This window comes from Thunnus albacares, chromosome 1 (genome assembly GCF_914725855.1).
Source record: "Thunnus albacares chromosome 1, fThuAlb1.1, whole genome shotgun sequence".
Classification (NCBI taxonomy): Eukaryota; Metazoa; Chordata; class Actinopteri; order Scombriformes; family Scombridae; genus Thunnus; species Thunnus albacares.
The window spans coordinates 14,018,531-14,037,282 of NC_058106.1; the positions used below are offsets into that span (position 1 = coordinate 14,018,531).

At 41.2% G+C, this 18,752-nt stretch overlaps 1 protein-coding gene and 1 long non-coding RNA gene across 10 annotated transcripts in view; one reads left to right on the plus strand and one right to left on the minus strand.

Moving 5' to 3' along the window:
• The window catches only part of myo5aa (myosin VAa), a 55,452-nt gene that overhangs the window by 30,030 nt on the left and 6,670 nt on the right, over positions 1 to 18,752 (plus strand). The window contains exons 14-39 of one of the 9 annotated variants that reach the window (XM_044338878.1): positions 632 to 715; positions 2,985 to 2,987; positions 4,007 to 4,162; positions 5,175 to 5,272; positions 5,426 to 5,512; positions 6,143 to 6,251; positions 6,475 to 6,686; positions 6,917 to 7,073; positions 7,454 to 7,693; positions 7,812 to 8,060; positions 9,120 to 9,213; positions 9,334 to 9,482; positions 9,705 to 9,818; positions 10,031 to 10,165; positions 10,458 to 10,514; positions 10,645 to 10,872; positions 11,447 to 11,455; positions 13,078 to 13,178; positions 13,367 to 13,423; positions 14,897 to 14,977; positions 16,285 to 16,483; positions 17,019 to 17,084; positions 17,638 to 17,731; positions 17,826 to 17,975; positions 18,205 to 18,359; positions 18,530 to 18,619. In XM_044338878.1, the coding sequence (XP_044194813.1) occupies positions 632 to 715; positions 2,985 to 2,987; positions 4,007 to 4,162; positions 5,175 to 5,272; positions 5,426 to 5,512; positions 6,143 to 6,251; positions 6,475 to 6,686; positions 6,917 to 7,073; positions 7,454 to 7,693; positions 7,812 to 8,060; positions 9,120 to 9,213; positions 9,334 to 9,482; positions 9,705 to 9,818; positions 10,031 to 10,165; positions 10,458 to 10,514; positions 10,645 to 10,872; positions 11,447 to 11,455; positions 13,078 to 13,178; positions 13,367 to 13,423; positions 14,897 to 14,977; positions 16,285 to 16,483; positions 17,019 to 17,084; positions 17,638 to 17,731; positions 17,826 to 17,975; positions 18,205 to 18,359; positions 18,530 to 18,619 (3,174 nt within the window). The remainder of the gene's footprint in view (positions 1 to 631; positions 716 to 2,984; positions 2,988 to 4,006; positions 4,163 to 5,174; positions 5,273 to 5,425; positions 5,513 to 6,142; positions 6,252 to 6,474; positions 6,687 to 6,916; positions 7,074 to 7,453; positions 7,694 to 7,811; positions 8,061 to 9,119; positions 9,214 to 9,333; positions 9,483 to 9,704; positions 9,819 to 10,030; positions 10,166 to 10,457; positions 10,515 to 10,644; positions 10,873 to 11,446; positions 11,456 to 13,077; positions 13,179 to 13,366; positions 13,424 to 14,896; positions 14,978 to 16,284; positions 16,484 to 17,018; positions 17,085 to 17,637; positions 17,732 to 17,825; positions 17,976 to 18,204; positions 18,360 to 18,529; positions 18,620 to 18,752) is intronic. The other 8 variants (XM_044339112.1, XM_044339031.1, XM_044338951.1 and 5 more) reach the window with 8 other exon arrangements.
• On the minus strand, positions 2,042 to 5,041 carry LOC122972463. The gene is made up of 2 exons (XR_006399758.1): positions 4,955 to 5,041; positions 2,042 to 2,451 (listed from the first exon to the last, which is right to left on the minus strand). It is a non-coding gene; the product is annotated as an uncharacterized LOC122972463 (long non-coding RNA).

The following is an 18,752-nucleotide window of genomic DNA, read 5'->3' on the forward strand; positions in this document are numbered from 1 at the left end:
GAGATATTTTTAGGATAGCTGGAGGACGGATGACTTTTTAATGTTATCACTGTTTCACACAAAAAAGGCACTTTCGCAGTCAAGTGTTTAAGAGTGTTAGTGTGTGCTGCTGAAATTCACTTTGGTGGAATCAGATTCATGTCCTCTGAATCGCTGTTTGACACAGTGTTATTTTTTGATCCTCAATATAAGGTTACAGCTAAATGGGTCAAGGACTAATGCAGGCTTTCCCATGGGGGTCTCCTGATGTTAAAATGGGATCCCTCGGAAACATATCTGATCAAACATTTACAATGATTGATGTTTGCATTTTAAAAAGGAGCTTGCATCAGGAGGTTGGACTGTACATAGCCAACAGACCTGCAGACCTCACCCTAAACCTTTGGACAGTGTGAATACATGTGTTTCAGAAAGAATAATTCAAAAATCACAATATCCTGTCAGTGATGTAGAAATAATTAAACATTGGTTGGTTAGATAGGTGAATTTAAGACCTACAAGAATCTGACTTGGACCATAAATATGCAAGGGAACGCAGGTAAACCGTTGTCTCTAATTAGAAATGATTGATCAGAAACTCTGTCCTCACAGTTTATTATAACACAAACTGTGCTCTCTTGTTGTCGAGCAGGTAGAATACCAGTGTGACGGTTTCTTGGAGAAGAACAAGGACACTGTAAATGAAGAACAGATCAATGTGCTGAAGGCCAGCAAGGTGAGGTGTACAAACACAGACACGTCTATCTTACACTACATAAAATCAGTCAAAGGTAGACCCTACTGAGGCATTATACTGCAGATTGTGTAGAGATCCATTTGAACGCATTAGTGTAGAGATTTCAAAGTGCTATGAAGCGTCATCTCATGGAGAGCTGTGGCACCTGGTCTGTGTGGAAAAATATTGCTTACTGAACAGAAGTTGCACCTGGAGGCTCAGGGAAGCAGTGCCCTCCGCTGGTCATGTGAAGATAATGTTGACTCCAGCAGCCTTATGACTTATTCTCATCCCAAGAGATTTATTTCCAGAGAGGTTTAAGTTTATTTACTCATAACAAAGCTGAACACACATTGGATAAACATGACCCACAGAGGACAGATGTCAGTGTGATTTCTGCTGTATATTCCACTTAATGTGAAATAATTAGCAGAAAAGCACAACCAGACCTAAATAAATGCAGTGTTATCATTATTATTATTATTATTGTTATAATAATAGTAAAACACATGCACATTGACAATTTGCATACAACACAATCTTTCACAGTGATTTTACACCAGTTATGCAAACAGGAATTTCAAAAATATCACAAATAAAAGATACTATAACTTCTTATTTTATGCTTTCATTTATTCTGTAACATTAATGTCATTTTTTTTAAACAGCAAATTGCTATTGAACTGGAAAACCTCTCTACACACACTAGCACACACACATACTATGCAGGAATTAACATCTCGTGTGTGTGTGTGTGTGTGTGTGTTAGTCCTGGTCGAGGATCAGTGTGTAAAACCCTCATGGGTCAAAAGGGACCTAAGCCTTTAAATCCTCGCTGCAGTTTTGGCTCCACACACGCACAAGCACGCACACACACGTACAAGCACGCACGCACACACACACACAATGATGCAGTGTGTTTGTCCAAAATGCTCACAGTGACCTTCGACTATTCTCTTATAGACCTCAACAAGAGCAGAGCTGGGTAAGGGTTAAACTATCGTCTGCTCTAACCTCTAATACAACCACTTAACACACACACACAAACTCATGGACATATAGTCTGGATGTTGCCATGGAAATCAGTGAGACTTAAACAATTGGGATTAAATGGTAATGGCCTTTTAACAAGATTTAGTCTAATTAGGTTTTGTTTTAGTTCTCTGCTAAGCTTATCCCATCATTCCTGGTGTGAGTGTGTGTGTGTTTTCTAGCTAGCTACCTGATTGTTTGCTCATGTTTTTTTCTTTATCTGGCACACACTCATTTTATTTTCTGTATCAAACATAAATACTTGACGCAACAGTCAGAGAAAGAGTGAAAAAATTGTTTTGTAAATATTTTAACTATTTTCATTGCATTGCCATATAACACATCAACATATAAAAATGAGGAGACAGAATAGCTGCTGTACTAAAATTCAGAATATAAATAATTGTACATTTACTCAGCATAAGGCATTTAAACAGTTGTTTTTGACTGAATGAACAGAATATGTAACAATGAAGAATGTCTTAAGGGCAACACACACTGGCAGCATCTTGATGCATGTCATCTCAGGGGGATACACTGCTGTCCCGTTTCCCAGCGTTGATGCACATCTCTGGGGACTGCAGGACAGAACGGACCTGCAGTAGTCGTCTAAAGCCTCAGCATACTCTGTGCTCTGGATGTCTGACTGGAGTCCAACAATTAAATATTCCTAATGCAGGCGATGCTTGAAACTGCACTGGGACCTACAAGACACACAGGAGTCTCACATTCAGGCCAACGTCTGCTTGCTAGTCTAATCAATACTGTGCATTCAAGAAATGCCTGATGCAGTGATTTCCCATGATGCACTGTGATCCCGGAGTTTGATCATAATGACAGCAGAGAAAATACCAGCCAGTCTGGGCATCTTTCAACCAGAGGCATACTTCGTTTTTGATATGAAATGCATCCCAAAGTATCGTGATGTGGCTCTGAGTAAAAATCATCATCCCATCTTTCATTATGTTACTCTTCATCACGTTACTCTTCATCATTAGTCTGCCTGCTTTTATTTCCTTTTCGATTTGAATAATAGATGTGTATCATGTATGGTGGATGGGGATGAGAATGATTTTGACCTTGAGCTTTTGGGTTTGTTTTTTTTCTTTAAAGTTTGGGTGTCCGTTAACTTTTCCTTTTAATGTCATTGTGTTTCTGTGTTTGTCACTGTGTCTCCATATGTTGTCCATGTATGTTTGGTTCTGTCCTCATCATGACAACCCTTCCCTGCCAGCAGAAGGTAAACTGAGGCGTTCTTACAACGCTGGTCCGCCTGTAGCTCTTTCTTTAGCTCCTTTTATTTATTTTTTTTTCTCCTTTATCTTTCCTCCTTCCTCCTTCCTTGTCTATCTCTGGTTATTATCACTCTAACAGCACTGAGGAGATTGAAGTTGTGTGTGTGTGCCTTTGTTTGCTGCATGGGGAGCACTAAAGGCACTCTGGGAGGAGAAAAGGGGATTGGACATAAAAACAAGGGACAAAGGAAGGAGGGTATTTTTTATTTTTTCAGAATGATGCTGAGAGCGAGCAGCACGCAAAGCCTTTGTGGCTGTGGCTGTCCTGCTTAATGACGCTGGCAAGAGAAGCAGCATGGCACCGCTCTGAGCGCAGCAGGAGGACCTGACGCTGCGCACATAACAGCATCCTCCTCATATAACCTCACGGTTATATGGTACATATCTGATGTGTGTGTGCTTTACTAAAGGGCATACATTATACATGATTTATGTCATCAAGTCATATATGGCAACAGCATAATGTCATATATGACAGAACATAACCTTTTTATAACATTGTAACAATTCTCTGACTTTGAATGAGTTTAACAAATGCTAATCAACAAATCAAACACTTCACTTTCAAGCTGACTTTGTGTCAAAATGTTGAGATTAATTAACTCATGTGAAACTGTCACTACACTTAACAAACATTTATATTAAGTTGTATACATTTTTATTCTTTCCCAGAGAAAATAAGTCAAACTTGTGGCAAATGCTCAAAATGTAGCTGTCATCCTGCTTTGTGAGCCCATGTGCACTACGCAGTAAGAAAAATCCAAGCGCATGCCGTATAAGAAATAATTATAATACATTTTTACTCACACGTATGTGATCTACAGTGATTGCGCTGAAGCTTAATTTAAGTTTATCCAGTGAGAAATGCTTTGTCTTGATCTAATTTTTCAGTAAATCAGTACTGCCTGCAGTGTCTCGTGCTGCCGTCAACTGTTTGTGATTCTTATTGGGCTGCTGTTCCCAGTTTGACCTGCTGGTGGAGCTGTTCCAGGATGAGGAGAAAGCTACCAGTCCAACTGGCCAGGTCCCCGGGACCGGAGGCCGGACCCGCCTCAGCGTCAAACCAGAAAAGAGCCGCGAGACGAGCAGCAGGGAGCATAAGAAGACTGTTGGCTGCCAGGTTGATATTTCTCTCCAGTTAAGGTTTTATTTTTAGACTAATGCTGCAGATTTTGGCAGAAGTGAGTTTGCAGCACAGTTTGAGTTTTATATCCAGTCATATGCCTGCACATCAAACATCCATGATAGATATTTATAAAGGTGCCCAGGTTCTATTTACAGAAATGCATTTTGTTTAAATTCACTGTCGAGGGGAAAAACTAGTTTATTTTATGGTCAGTTGTTGTGGCAGTCACATAAAAAAACATTTAGAGAACTAATTTTTTGAGAGGACTGGAAGGATTCGAAGCTTAATCCATTCTACAGATAAGAATGATCTCCATCCAAATATGTTTTAATATTAATTAAAAATGCTGCATGTGATTATAACGTGATGATCCAAAGCACATGCACTCAGCCCATATTCATAGAACAAAAGAGTTGATGACTACGTTTGAAGAATATTTAGCTTGAGGAATACTGATACCTCCTGGTTCCAGGAATATCACCAACTCAATGGCTTGTCTGTCAGGACAGATGAGCAAAGGCCGGAGTTCCAGTCCAATCTTGTTTTATGGAATAGCTTAACTAGTTTATCTGATAACAGAAGAAAGGATAACAAAGGATGTTAATCTAGGCATCATAATTCCTAATTTCAATAATTATTACTCCAACAAAGGTAATTAAACTTCAAACACAGTTACTATATAAACCTAGAAATGTAGAAATAACTGTCCCACTAATTAAACCTAATCAGTACAGCAAATAAACTACTAAAGCTGCTATAATTGCATTTTAAACCAATGAAACTTACATATCATATACACAGATCAAACTATTGGAGGGATGAGGCATCCGCATGAGGCCAGCCAGCTTCTTTGTTCTTAAAAGTTTGCCACAGGTGAGCTGGCAGCCTATATTGATTCTGAGGCTCCGCCCATGCAGGAAGCAGTGAGGCAGGTAGAGGAAGGTTAGAGGGGGAGGGGATTTTCCACAATGTTGTTGATGATGATGATGATGCTCCTCTCTTGTAGTTTCGTAACTCTCTTCAAATGTTGATGGACACTTTGAACGCAACCACGCCGCACTACGTCCGCTGCATCAAACCCAATGACTTCAAGTTGGCGTTCTCGTGAGTCTGCATCCCATCTGTTTATGAAAAACTATGCATAATCTTAAGTGAATTGTTGTTCTGAGTTTTCTCTTTTTTTTCATACTCTCCGTCATCTTAGCTCAGGTGTGACTCATGGTGGTCGTATTGATTGTGATTATTCGCTATTGGCAGGTTTGATCCTAAACGTGCAGTGCAGCAGCTCAGAGCCTGCGGTGTCCTGGAAACAATCCGCATCTCTGCTGCAGGTTTCCCATCCAGGTACCGATGCATCCCAGCAACGCTTTACATAAAACCTCATATGTTTAGTATGTGTTGCCAGCTCATGCAGGGTTGACCTTATCTGCCATGTTCCATCACTCAAGCTGCATATGTTATTAGCTTGTATTTTAAAAACAATCTGGCTTTTCATGCTGGTCTGCTTAATGCATTTTTAGATAGTTTCACTGCTGGAAACCCAATAATTTGAGCAGAATGTATAATTAAAGATCCCCTCCGGACAAACATCATTCTGCACAACGAAGCTCAAACTTTCAAGTGAAGTAACAAACTAAAAAAAACATTTATAGTGGAGGGAGACTTTAAATAAAAAAATACATTTTCTCAGCACAAACACACATCATGGTTCCTATTGGAATACTTGGAATATCATGAAATGTGAGAACGAATAAAAAGGAAAAGAATTCAGTTGTTTTTCTCCGTCAGTCAGGATGGGTTACATTACAGGAATACATCAGAATACTTTTAACTGATTTAAACGTGTATAGATGTGGAGTAAACTGTGGCTCTCAGCAATTTTACTTTGGTAAAAATGTATTTGACAGAGAAAACTAAAGAATAAGATGTTTAGGTCACTGAAGTCTTATGTCTGGTTTTATTTGTGTGTCTCAGGTGGACATACCAGGAATTCTTCAGCCGTTACAGAGTGCTGATGAAGCAGAAAGACGTGCTCCCTGACAAGAAGTTGACCTGCAGGAACGTTCTGGAGAAACTTGTGCAGGTCAGACTATCAGGCTTTTTACCTTTCCTCTTAAAAATACCTCTTTAAACTTCAACAATAAAAATTAAGAAATGTACTCTTATTTGTGTTGCCTACAGCATTTAAACATTACTAGATTGTGAGTTTGGTTTTGCATTTTATTTGAGTTTATACAGTAAGTTTGTCTCTTTTTGTTCTTCTGATTGATGTCTTACTCCCGACCTCTGCTCTTGTCTTCCTTCAGGATCAGGATAAATACCAGTTTGGTAAGACCAAGATCTTCTTCAGGGCTGGCCAGGTCGCTTACCTGGAGAAGTTGAGGGCAGACAAGTTGCGTGCTGCCTGCATCCGCATCCAGAAAACCATCCGCTGTTGGCTGGCACGCAAGAAGTATCTGCGCAAACGCAACGCTGCCATCACCATCCAGAGGTTCACCAGAGGATACCAGGCCCGCTGGTGAGTGACCTGCACACCTCATCCTCACCTCAGAACAGCCAGACACAAGAGACATTTGACTTTTTTTATTACTTTAATGTCAAGACAATACAGGGTAAAATTATTTATTTTGAGGACTACTGTAATTAAAGACATATAAAGCTTTAATGGTAAAATTTTCAAGTAATGTTAAAAGCACACACACGTTAATATCAAAGAACAGAAACTTACCTTCGCTTGTCTCTCCTCAGCCTGGCCAAGTTTCTGCGTCGCACTCAGGCAGCCACCATCATCCAGAAGTACCAGAGGATGTGCGTGGAGAAGAAACGCTACAGGCAGAAGCAGGCTGCCGCCCTGGCCATGCAGACGATCCTCAGAGCTTACATGGCCCGGCAGAAGTATCAGGCGGTAAGACAGACACACACACACACAAAATACTGCAAAAAATACTCATCTTAACTGGTCTTTGTATTATTAAGTCCTGAAATCCGGTCTTTCCTAAAACTACAAGAAATAATCTGAAAACATCATTACATATCCAGTAAAAATGAACAGATTTCAAGAATTTTGTTGTTGATATTGGCGTAGTTATTTGCCATATTCTTATTTCATCTCACTGACACTCACTTCAACAAAAATCCTTGTTCTGCTTTTAGATTAATTGGAAATATCACAGAATGGATTATTGAGTTTATAGTTAAATCCAAAATTATTTGACGCTGTGAGAGATCCGCATTAGCTCTAATCCCTCTCTGCCTCCCCATAACTGTTTCTGTGTCTGTCTGCAGCTGCTGCGGGAGCACAAGGCGGTGATCATTCAGAAGCACGTTCGGGGCTGGTTGGCTCGATGCTGGTACAAGCGTTGCCTCGTCTCCCTCGTCTACCTGCAGTGTTGCTTCCGCAGGATGAAGGCCAGGCGCGAGTTGAAGAAGCTGAAGATCGAGGCTCGCTCGGTGGAGCACTTCAAGAAACTCAACAAAGGCATGGAGAACAAGATCATGCAGCTGCAGAGGAAGATCGACGAGCAGGTGAGATTCACTTTTTTCTGCTTTCCCTTGCTTGTTTTTTACTTTGTCTTTAACTATTGATTTATTTTTGTCATTTGGGATGTCTGACTGTCTTGTTTGATCTATCCAACGCCTCCAGAACAAGGACAACAGGTTGATCAGCGACAGGCTAGCTGGTCTAGAGACTTCCTACACAGCAGAGAGCGAGCGGATGCGTGGCGAGCTGGGCCGACTGCGCGGGGTGGAGGAGGATGCCAAGAACAAAGGCAACCAGGTGAACTCCCTGCTGGAGGAGCTGGAGAAGCTGAGGAAGGAGCTGAGTGCCACGCAGCAGGAGAAGAAGACTATCGAGGACTGGGCACAAACCTACAGGGACGAAATGGAGAAGGTTAGACGGGATCCACGTTCACAGCTGCCCATTTACACATTGTTGTCCTGATCCTCTCCTTATGTAGAGTGAATGCACAGTAATGTTCCTCTCCTCTACTTTATGTGTCTTTCTCTCTCCTTTTGTCTTTGTTTGAGATCAGAGAAGTTCACTCTCAATTTACTGAACTTAAATCATTCCCGAGAGGTCGACTGTATATTAGAAACCTTCTCCTCAAACCTCCTCTGTTGTGTTTCTTCCTGTTAGTTTTTTTTACAAAGACCTATTACATTAGCTTACGGTCAATTGAACGTGCGCCTAACGAGTAGAATCTCCCATAGAATACTTGAAATATACATCACAAAATATGTTTTGCATACATATGGCTATTGGCATCAGAGGCAAACGGTTTTTCCCCAATTTAGGAGCCACAGAGAACAAGGGGGAGATGGGCATGTGGTGGGCTCAGAGGGCAGAGTTGCCCTGGGGCAGGTGAGCACAGGAGATAGAGTAGTGTGTCAGTGTTTTAGCCACTGTGTGTGTGTGTGTGTGTGTGTGTGTGTGTGTGTGTGTGTGTGTGTGTGTGTGTGTGTGTGCGCACTCTGTGTTTTTCTTTCTCTGTCTGTGTTTGAGAGCTTGAAAGTCGAAAAACAGCCAAACTGAATGGAGAGATTGTTTCAGACCCTTAACTACTCTGTCCAGACAATTGCAGGCTTTGACCTTGATCCTGATCTGAAAGACCTTCAATCTCTAAAGTCTTTATTGAAGAAATCTCATAACATGACATTCCAGTCCAACTAGATGAATCTCCAAAACGTCAGCTCTGCGGTTGGCTTGTAATTTAAGTCACTTATTGAACTCTGTGAGGACATCACGCTTTCAATCAATAATTGAAACTTTATGTCTTTGCTTTGTTCATCATAATCTTCTCTTGAGACTTGAGAGTTATAGTAATGTGTTAAATAAGCGAAACAAGCGGGTCAGTCGAATTGTTGTAGTTCTGCTTCACAGTATCCGATTTACACAAGACATCATTCAAGGATCATATTTTTCTGCATGTGTTTCTATGTGTGTGTTTAGATGGTATCAGAACTGAAGGATCAGAATGGTTCGCTGAAGAAAGAGAAGGACGACTTGAACAGATCGATTCAGGAACAGAGTCAGCAGATGACAGGTACGCAAACATCACCACATAAATCACACAGTCGGCCTGCAACACATCCGTCCAGTCATACTGAAACATTTAAAAATCTCCTAAACTATATACTTTAAAAAAAATGTTTTATTCTTCCAGAGAAAATGGCTCGTTTGATAGCAGAGGAGACTCAGCAGCTGGAGACGGATCTGAACGAGGAGCGATCTCGCTACCAGAATCTCTTGACAGAACACCTTCGCCTCGAGGAGAAATACGACGACCTGAAGGAGGAGATGGCTCTATCCTCGGTGAGGAGCACACGCACAAACACCTGTTCATTACTTATGAGAGACGTCTGTATCCATGTGCACAGTCAGACACATTTCTATACTGACATTTCAGCTTGTTAAACATGTTATTCATTTTGTCATATTTCTTCTCAACATCAGATTTGCTTTCGTCTGCAGGCGCAGCAGCAGTAATTTGAGTTCACTGTTTTTCTAAACGCTGATTTTCCCTCCCATTTGTAGAACGTCTCCAAGCCTGGCCACAGGAGAACAGACTCCACCCACAGCAGCAACGAATCAGAGTACACCTACAACTCAGAGTACGCCGAATTGGAAGAAGGTTCCCGTGCCGCCGAAGTAAGCAAATCCGTGTTAAATACATGCTCATTCAATAAAAGGAAAAATACAGTGACATGGTTAAAGTAAAGCATCGTTTTAATTGCAGTTTAAGTTGTCGATCAGCAACTTAGTGCTGCATACTGCGTTTATGCCTTTTCATGTAAACACTGACATTTAAATACTTTTCACATGGGGAAGAGGCTTTGTCCTAATATTTACATGTCATGCAGGATGTGACACGAGGAATAGACACCCCACTGACCCTCAAGCTGCAGAAGCGTCTTACAGAACTGGAGCAAGAAAAGCAGTCGCTGCGCAACGAACTGGAAAACAAAGAGGAGCAGTTCCAGCGGGCTAGAGCCAGGGTACACAAATATATATATATATATATATATATATATATATATATATATATATATATATATATATATATATATCTATCACTTTATTAACAAATTATAGCTTAATAAGTTGTAAGCCTTATTTTAGTGTTTGGATTGTAAACACAGAGTAATACTAGGTTAGTGCCTAATGAAAAGCTCTTTAATACCTTAATATATACAATATATTATATTATTTGAATATAATAGAAGGCTTTTCATCATTACGTGCATCATTAAAGATCACCTCATCACCATGATTTGCTCCTTGTTTTAGGATGATGCAGAGTTTAAAAAGGCTCGGGGAGCTGAGCTGGAGTACGAGTCCCTCAAGGTAAGTTGTCAGAGGGGAGCAAAGTAGAAACGTTGCCACACTCTAACTTGATAACATACAACTTTTTATAACTTTACAAAACCAGACAACTTATTTCATGACCGTAACCCCGACCCCATTCATCTCTCAGCGTCAGGAGCTGGAGTCAGAGAACAAGAAGCTGAGACATGACCTGGCAGAGATGAGGCAAAGCCTGCTGGGTCACCCAGCTACAGGCGCCGGGGCACCGGGCTCCCCAGCTTACAAGGTGCTCTTGGATCAGCTCAACGCTTCCTGTGAGGAGCTGGAGGTCCGCAAGGAGGAGGTGCTGATCCTGCGCTCCCAGCTGGTCAGCCAGAAGGAAGCAATGCAGCACAAGGTAGCAACGACATTTTACTTCCTGTGTGTCATCAGTGTTCGGAGAGGGAAAGTACATCAGCATGTTCATCACCTTTGTTCAACGTGACTTCATTATAAAATACAGCAACCAGAAAACGACTCGTAATTATCCACATTTAATTTAACATTTGGGAACAGTGGTCACATGGTGCCACCGTTTTTTGACAAGCATTCATCGTAACCAGAGAAATATGAAGGTAGATGTTGGTGGATAGTATCACACTTGCTTGTTTCCACCTTCTGACATGTGTGTGTTTTCACCCCTGTCTGTTTCACTGTTTGTCTGTTTGTTAGCAAGATATCCCAAAATGAAACAAAGGGATTTGAAAATTTTATGTTTCATAAATAATTCTTATACTGTGTTCATGTACTCAAAGAAAACCTTAAGATCAAACATTGAAAGACAATCGATGAACAAAACGTTACTTGACATTTGATTGATTTTTGGGTCAAAATTAAATCACACCATTGTTCACACTTTATGTAGTTAATGTTTTCACTGTGTTTAACTCTCCTGTCTCCACCTTCTCTCCTCCATCCACGCTCTCCCACAGGATGAGAAGGTACAGTTAAAAACTGCATCATGCATGAATGTTTGACACTTTTTTGTGGTGTGTTTTGTTTATACAGTAAAACCTACTTAGATTGACATTTTGATTTTTAAGAGGCCTTACTTTTTCTAGAACGGAAAAACTTCCTCTCCCTCTGTCACTGCTATATTACTTTTTCTACCTCCACGTCCTCAATGAAACAAGTTAACTCTTGTTCTCCAGGGGGGAAAGTGGTTAAAACAAAGAATTACAATGGAACACAACTGCAAAACTTTGAACATTAAACTAATATCACTCCACAGCAGCTGCATTGGCAATGCTGCCCGCTGATCTATCTGCACACAGTTTTTGGCTGGACCACAACAGCTCTATAAACGCCGCAGTCTGTGACTGACTGAGTGATGAAGTTACACCATTGGTCGGCTGAATGCTGCCACTTCCTCTATCCATTTCAAATTAAAAGGCCTCTAGTGATCTTGTTGTTTATCGGCCTCGTGAGAGCAGGTATCGGCCGATACCGATTATCTCAAAATACCATACATCGGCCCGATCAATCGGCCAACTCATTAATCACTCGACTACTAGATCTGACACAACTTCAGCGTTCTTACTCAGAGGCTTCACATACAGACTCCGTCCTCTACAGTCTGTAGTCTGATCATTTCATCTGTCTCGTCCTTTGCCAGGGTGAATGTATTTTATATTTGTTGTCACTAAATGTCACTGACTGCTCACTGGTTATTTTACAGCGGCCATTTTGAACACAGTCTATGATACATTGTGGCTTGCGGATAATGTGAATTTGTCATTTTAAAACAGATTTTAAATGTTTTCTGAATTCATTTCAAATAAGCACTTTTTTCAGATACAGTTAGCTGCCCTCAGTTCAAGAGAATTCAAATTCTTAAAACAATTCAAAGTTGATTAAATATTGAATTAGTATCACAAACAATGTTTGGGCTGCCGTTGTATTGACACATATTGAAAAGGGACTGACTTCACACTGCTGGGCAACTTTGGCACTTGACATATAGTGTAGATATACTGACTTTAAGAAAATTGTCTTCATATGAAGCTGTTGCACAGAGGTCACATGTAGCCCTGCTCAAACACTTTGATCACTTTGATCACAATTGACCTTTATTCCCCTCTACTTATCAGCTGATGCTCAGCTCTCAGCACTGTCAGGCCCTACGACAGCACCCATTGTCTCTTGAAAGCTAGAAGAAGAGGCCACCGCTGTGAAGTGATGTTCCCAGTAGATGGACGGCTGTCGCTGAGGCATCATTTGATGGCTTGTCACTGTTTCAGCCCGAGGCTCGTAATGGCTGATGACTGTCAGAGCAAAAGGACAGTCGTAGCCAGCAGATACACTGATGCTGGCAGGGAGTCAACAACACACACGCTGACTGCCCACAGCAGTGTGAACTCATATTAATGAAACCATTAACTTGATTCCCTTTATTCATACACCTAAACTGTATAAAAACCCTCACCTTGATGGTTTATGATGCAGCATTACAAGCAGTTGTAGCAGCCAGGTTACTCTTTCTCTCTCCCATTTATCTGTTTTTCCTATTATGATTAATGCCAATATTCTCCCTCTCTCTTTCTCCCTCTCTTGTCTTTCACAGGAGACCATGACCGAGCCGTCTGTCTATGTTGAGGATGTGTCCAAACTGAAGGATGCTGATGAAATCAAACAAGCTTATATCGGCCTCAAAGACACCAACAGGTACTTTGTCACAGCCCGTGTCTTCATCTCTATCAATGTTGAATTCACTCCCTTCCTAATCTTACACCATCAGTCTTCTTTTGTCCAAATTTCATATCTTACGGAGCACTAGTTCCATCATATATATGTATATATTTCCATGATGTATGTCCAAGAAATGTTTGTGAACGCTGCCTTGTCCTGTGCAGATCTCCTAGGTTCATGTGTAAGCCGCTGGAAGTCAGTGATCTCCTGAGTAGGCTCAGGTAACCGATGAGACGTGGCCTATGCATCATGGAACAGAGCATGCATGGCCACGCTGTCGCCCAGCTGGGTTGAAAGGGTTACAAAGGACTGATATTACTGTAGCTGAAATAGCTGATTCCACGTCGTAGTGCTGATGAAGGCTTGAGTAGCTTTGCGTGGCGTTTTCTGACCTAACAGCATGTTGAATAATGCAGCAGCTCTAGCTAGAGTTTTCTTCTTCTTATGCTCTAACAGAAGATGTATGTTCACCAGTATTTACTGATGTCAAGGGGATTTATTTGGCTTTCAAGTCGAGTTTTGTGAGTCGTAGGTTTGCATGTATTTTAATAGTTCAGCATGAACAAGAACAGAGTCTCTTAAGCTGAAGTCCAAGAGTCAAAATAGTCTCTGGTGTTCCTAAAACAAAAAGATACCAAGATGTTCTCAGTGGCTTCAACAGCTCTGGTCTGTGTTTGGAGATGCTGAAGAACTTTGCAGCGCAGTATTTACAGAATGTGTGGCATGAAAAGCATGGAGACATCTGAGCTAAAAAGGGGATCTAATGTTCAGCTGTTGTTCCACCTTTATTAACATGTAGATATTTAGAAGTGACTTTGCAGTGGTGATGCAGCAGGTTTGAGGCCTCCTGTCTGAGCTTCATGGAATGAGTTTAACATGAATCCTGCATGAAAGCCCATTTGTTTCATTGTTTGTTAAAGCAGAGATGCACAGCACACTCAGAAACATTTTTTCTCAGAGTACCCACCACTGTGTGTTTACTTCAATCAGTAGCCAAAATATTGCAGACATGTAACAGCAGACAATAAACCATTTTACTAAAGCAACAATGATGAAACTCTGAGCAAAACTACTGTGCATCACTGCCCTTGTCTCTCTGTTTCTCCCATGTTGCTTCATTTGTTGCTTGTAACCTTCTTTGTTCACACTCTGACATTAGAGCTCAGTCAGTAGATCTCATTAAATGCAGGAACAAACTCATTCACTTAGTGATACTGGTATGAAAAGCTGACTAATCTAAGCATACAGTAGAGAATAAACAGTACACAGCAGGCTACATGTAGACAAGAGAGGATTCTACCTCTGTTGTAATTAACAGTGAAATGACACAGAAAACAGTTGTTCCCAGCTGGATTGAAATACATTGAATCAGTTTTGGAAGTAGTCAATATTAAAGGTAGATTTGCGTCATAGTGTTTCCCTTTTTAATGGCATAGAAGGTTTCTACTTTTAGGGAGAAAGTTTTCCTCCACAGTGACGTTCAGTACATCTCAAGCTCCAGATAATATAGCTCCACAGTCTACAATCGTACAGGATGGTAGTTCTCACAACACACACACACTAACATGCCGACACTTCACATGAAAGTCCTTCACATTGTCTGGCTATTGTCCATCCACCAACCGCATTTTCTTTCTTTTTTTTTATTTTTTCCATTGTGCTTTTCATGTTCCTTTGTGTTGTGTGTCGGTCAGATCCGCTGCCCCAGACTTCCATAAGCTGAACGAGGACGGAGAGCTGTGGCTGGTTAATCAGGGCTTAAAGGAGACCATCAGGTGTAAATGTGTTTCAAACACAAGTGTGACTTTCGAGCACGATACGTTTGCCTTTTCACAGGAAAGGATGTGTGCTGCTTTGTTACTTTCCTCACATTGTTTCTTTTATATGCTTTATTAGATTTTTATCTCTATCTAATCTATTTATTTTTTCCAACGGGACAGTTTAGGACATGTAGGACTGCATGTGATGTAGTCTTTGCTAACTTTTCAAATATTTAGAAGTTGGTTTTAATGCTTAAATATAAAAACATAAATGACTACTTTGGCACTAATATGGCTGAAGAGGTCATTATATTGGGCATTGAAAGTTACTGGAAGAGTTTGAATGTCATACCGTCCACTTTGGTACTAATAATATTTCTGGCAGGACAGAAGATGAAGCTTTTCACAGTTTTGTTCTATTTTCTCAGATGCTGCATAGTAACATTTATACAGGCTTTGTTTTTATGAAGTTATTTCCCCCATTTTATTCATAAAACTGTGCAGAAGGGGTCTTTTTTACTCTTTTACTAACCGTTTGTTACTCACTAATAATAACCTGTGTTTACTAGCTAAATGTAACTCTATATAACTTCAGCGTCCTCTGAAGAGCATGTTTTAAATATCGCTGTTGTATTCTTCTGATACTAGATGGATTGGATTTGCCAGTTGACTCGTTGTGTTTCATCACTAACAGCTTATGGCAGATACAGCACTTGCCATTGCTTCGCTTTAAACTATTACATTTGTTTACTCTTTCCTTTGCCAACATTTTCTTGCTGCTATTGTTGGTTTACTATTTGCAAAACTGATCGATACAATCTGAAGTTATCAAACTAGTGTTAAATTGTAGAGCTACCTCTTTTTTTTGCTGACCCTGACCTCTGAAGACACTTTGTTGGCTAAGGTTCAACTTCTTAAGAAGCATCCACTTTGGTTTATCACTCAAAAATGCAGAGGAGAGTGGAGCTTATTGACTCAGCAGAAAAAACCTTTCAGAGAGGCTGAGCTCTGGGCTGCTGGTAGAGTCTGCAGAGCATGCTGCTGTCCTGCGTCAACACACTGTGATGGAAACCTCAACTTCTCTCATTTGTCCCACACTGGAAGTCTCTTACTGTCTTTCTTTCTCTTCCTTACACTATGATGCTAATTTTTTTTTCCTTCCCTTCTCCCATCTATGCCCTCTATCTCTTACTCCCTGTTATTTCATCCCCACACTGTGCATCCTTCACATCCTGTCACTTTCCTCCTTCTGCACACTCCTCTTCATCCACCCTTCTCCTCCCGCCTCTGGTCTCACCCCCACCCCACCCCCTCCACCCCAGGTTACTGGAACACCAGCTGCAGACTCAGCGGAGAAGTTACGATAATGAGGTGGAGGCGCTGCGCGGTGAGCTGCAAAATGTCAAGGAGGAGAACAACCGTCAGCAGCAGCTCTTGGCACAGAACCTCCAGCTACCTCCAGAGGCCCGAATCGAAGCCAGTCTGCAACACGAGATCACCAGGCTCACCAACGAAAACCTGGTATGCTGCAACACGCACACAGATACATGCAGGTTAAGGAAGGCCAGTAGCACTTTTTCTCCAATTAAAAGTGAATTTTATAGTCAAAAAGTCAAAGGCTTTTCATATCTAGTTGCATTGACATTTTTAAGATACCATGTACATTCTTCAAATATTAGATCATCTGATTTAGCCAACAATGACAGCTCTAGCTCATGTAAAGATGAATTTGGTCAATCTTTAACTTATATGCACATATTCCTTCCAATTACAGCAAAGAGACAAAGATAGCGTTGCGTCGTTTGTATCAAACCGTTTAGCTTAGTGAAATGTTTTCAACCATCAAAATGACTTGAATGCAAATATATAACTTACATAACCTGGACTTGTCAACCTGGAACTGTCCAGATATGGTAAGATTAGTGTCTGTCATAGTCCTTCATGCAGATGGGATATAAGAAAAATCCATCAAAAAAATGATTTAAAAAAAACAGCCACCGTATACAGTATCGCTGTGTCACACACACTCATTTGTACGGCTGGTATCACCTGACAGGAACTCTTGGCTGACGACCCCACAGCATCCCGAGAGGCTCGAGTCATCATTTTACGACGGATGGTTGTATGTAGAGACAGCGCGTGTGCATGTGTGTGTTTTGCATGTGCGTCAGATCTAACTGAGGTTGTGTGTTCTGGGTGAAAATAGCGCTGAGCGTGGCTCTAACTCTCTACAGCAGTGCCCTCTAACTCACAGCGGAGCAGATCTGCACCTTCTTCTCTCTTCTAACAGTGAGCCCTGCAACTCCTCTTCCTCTTCTGAGAAAACAATCAGCTCAGCAGCTCTCGTGTTGATTTGAGACCATCCTGCCCTCCTCTTTGTTTGTTTGTTTGTTTGTTTGTTTCCCAGACAGAGCTGAATGAACTTACATGTTTCACTTTTTTCCTCGGGAATTAAAAAGCTTTCTATTATTATATATTTTAATTTGTTATTAATCAGTGCAAAGCCACTGTTTTTAAAAAGGATTGGAGTTTTTTCTTTTTACCACTGGAGGGCGACAGTGTGAAGAAGTCTGAGTCAGACAAGGTTTGCCGTTTGTCCTCACTGTTCTCTCTGTCTTGTCTCTCTCTTTTTGTCTGTCTGTCTCTCCATCACTCCATCCCTCGACCCGCTTCAGGATCTGATGGAGCAGCTGGAGAAGCAGGACCGAACCATCCGCAAGCTCAAGAAGCAGCTGAAGGTTTACTCCAAGAGGATTGGAGAGATGGGAGGTACGGGAGATATCATCAGTCAGCAAAAGCTTCATCAATTTGTTGTGTTTAACTGAACCTTTATATCACCTGACCGTCATGTCTTGTTTCCCAGCGGGTCAAGCAGAGGGCCAGACGTCGCCAGGACAGATGGTGGACGAGCCCATCCACCCGGTCAACATTCCTCGCAGGGAGAAAGACTTCCAAGGAATGCTGGAGTACAAGAAGGAGGATGAGCTCAAACTAGTCAAGAACCTCATCCTTGGTAAGAACTAGTAAAAAAAACAAGTAACCTGAACATCAGATTTAAGTAGGAGGTGAAAAAATACACTGAGTTTCAGTCATTTTTAAAACCCATCATAATCCAGGGCTATGTTCAAAATGAAGGGTTCGTTGGAAATCTGAAATACGTCTCTTCCAAGTGATAGCAGAAACTTTTCATCTAATGTCGGCCTCAGTCCATCACTGAACCCATGTCTCCTCCGTCTCTTCAGAGCTGAAGCCTCGAGGCGTAGCAGTGAATCTGATCCCAGGTCTGCCTGCCTACATCCTTTTCATGTGTCTGAGACATGCAGACTACCTCAACGATGACCAGAAAGTCCGCACTCTGCTCACCTCTACCATCAACAGTATTAAGAAGATCCTAAAGGTTCGTATATATGCGTGTGTGTCTTGTGTGTGCACTGCAGTGGTGCTTACAGAAAAAGAAAAGTGATCACTGTTGAAATTCTAAAGGGAGGTTTTTAGTGTTGAGATTAAGTTTGTAGTCTGATAAATGGAGTTGGTTCACTGACTGCTGTGTGTTCTTCTTCCTGTCAGAAACGAGGAGATGACTTTGAGACCGTCTCCTTCTGGCTGTCCAACACCTGCCGCTTCTTGCACTGTCTGAAACAATACAGCGGAGATCCGGTGAGATTGACACGCTCACTAGAAAACAGTATATACACAGTCAGTCAGTTCAAAAAGACAGACAGTATTTTTGAGTAAACTTGTATTTATTTATATGAAAAAAGTCATAGATAGAATTTGGATATTGTTTTAA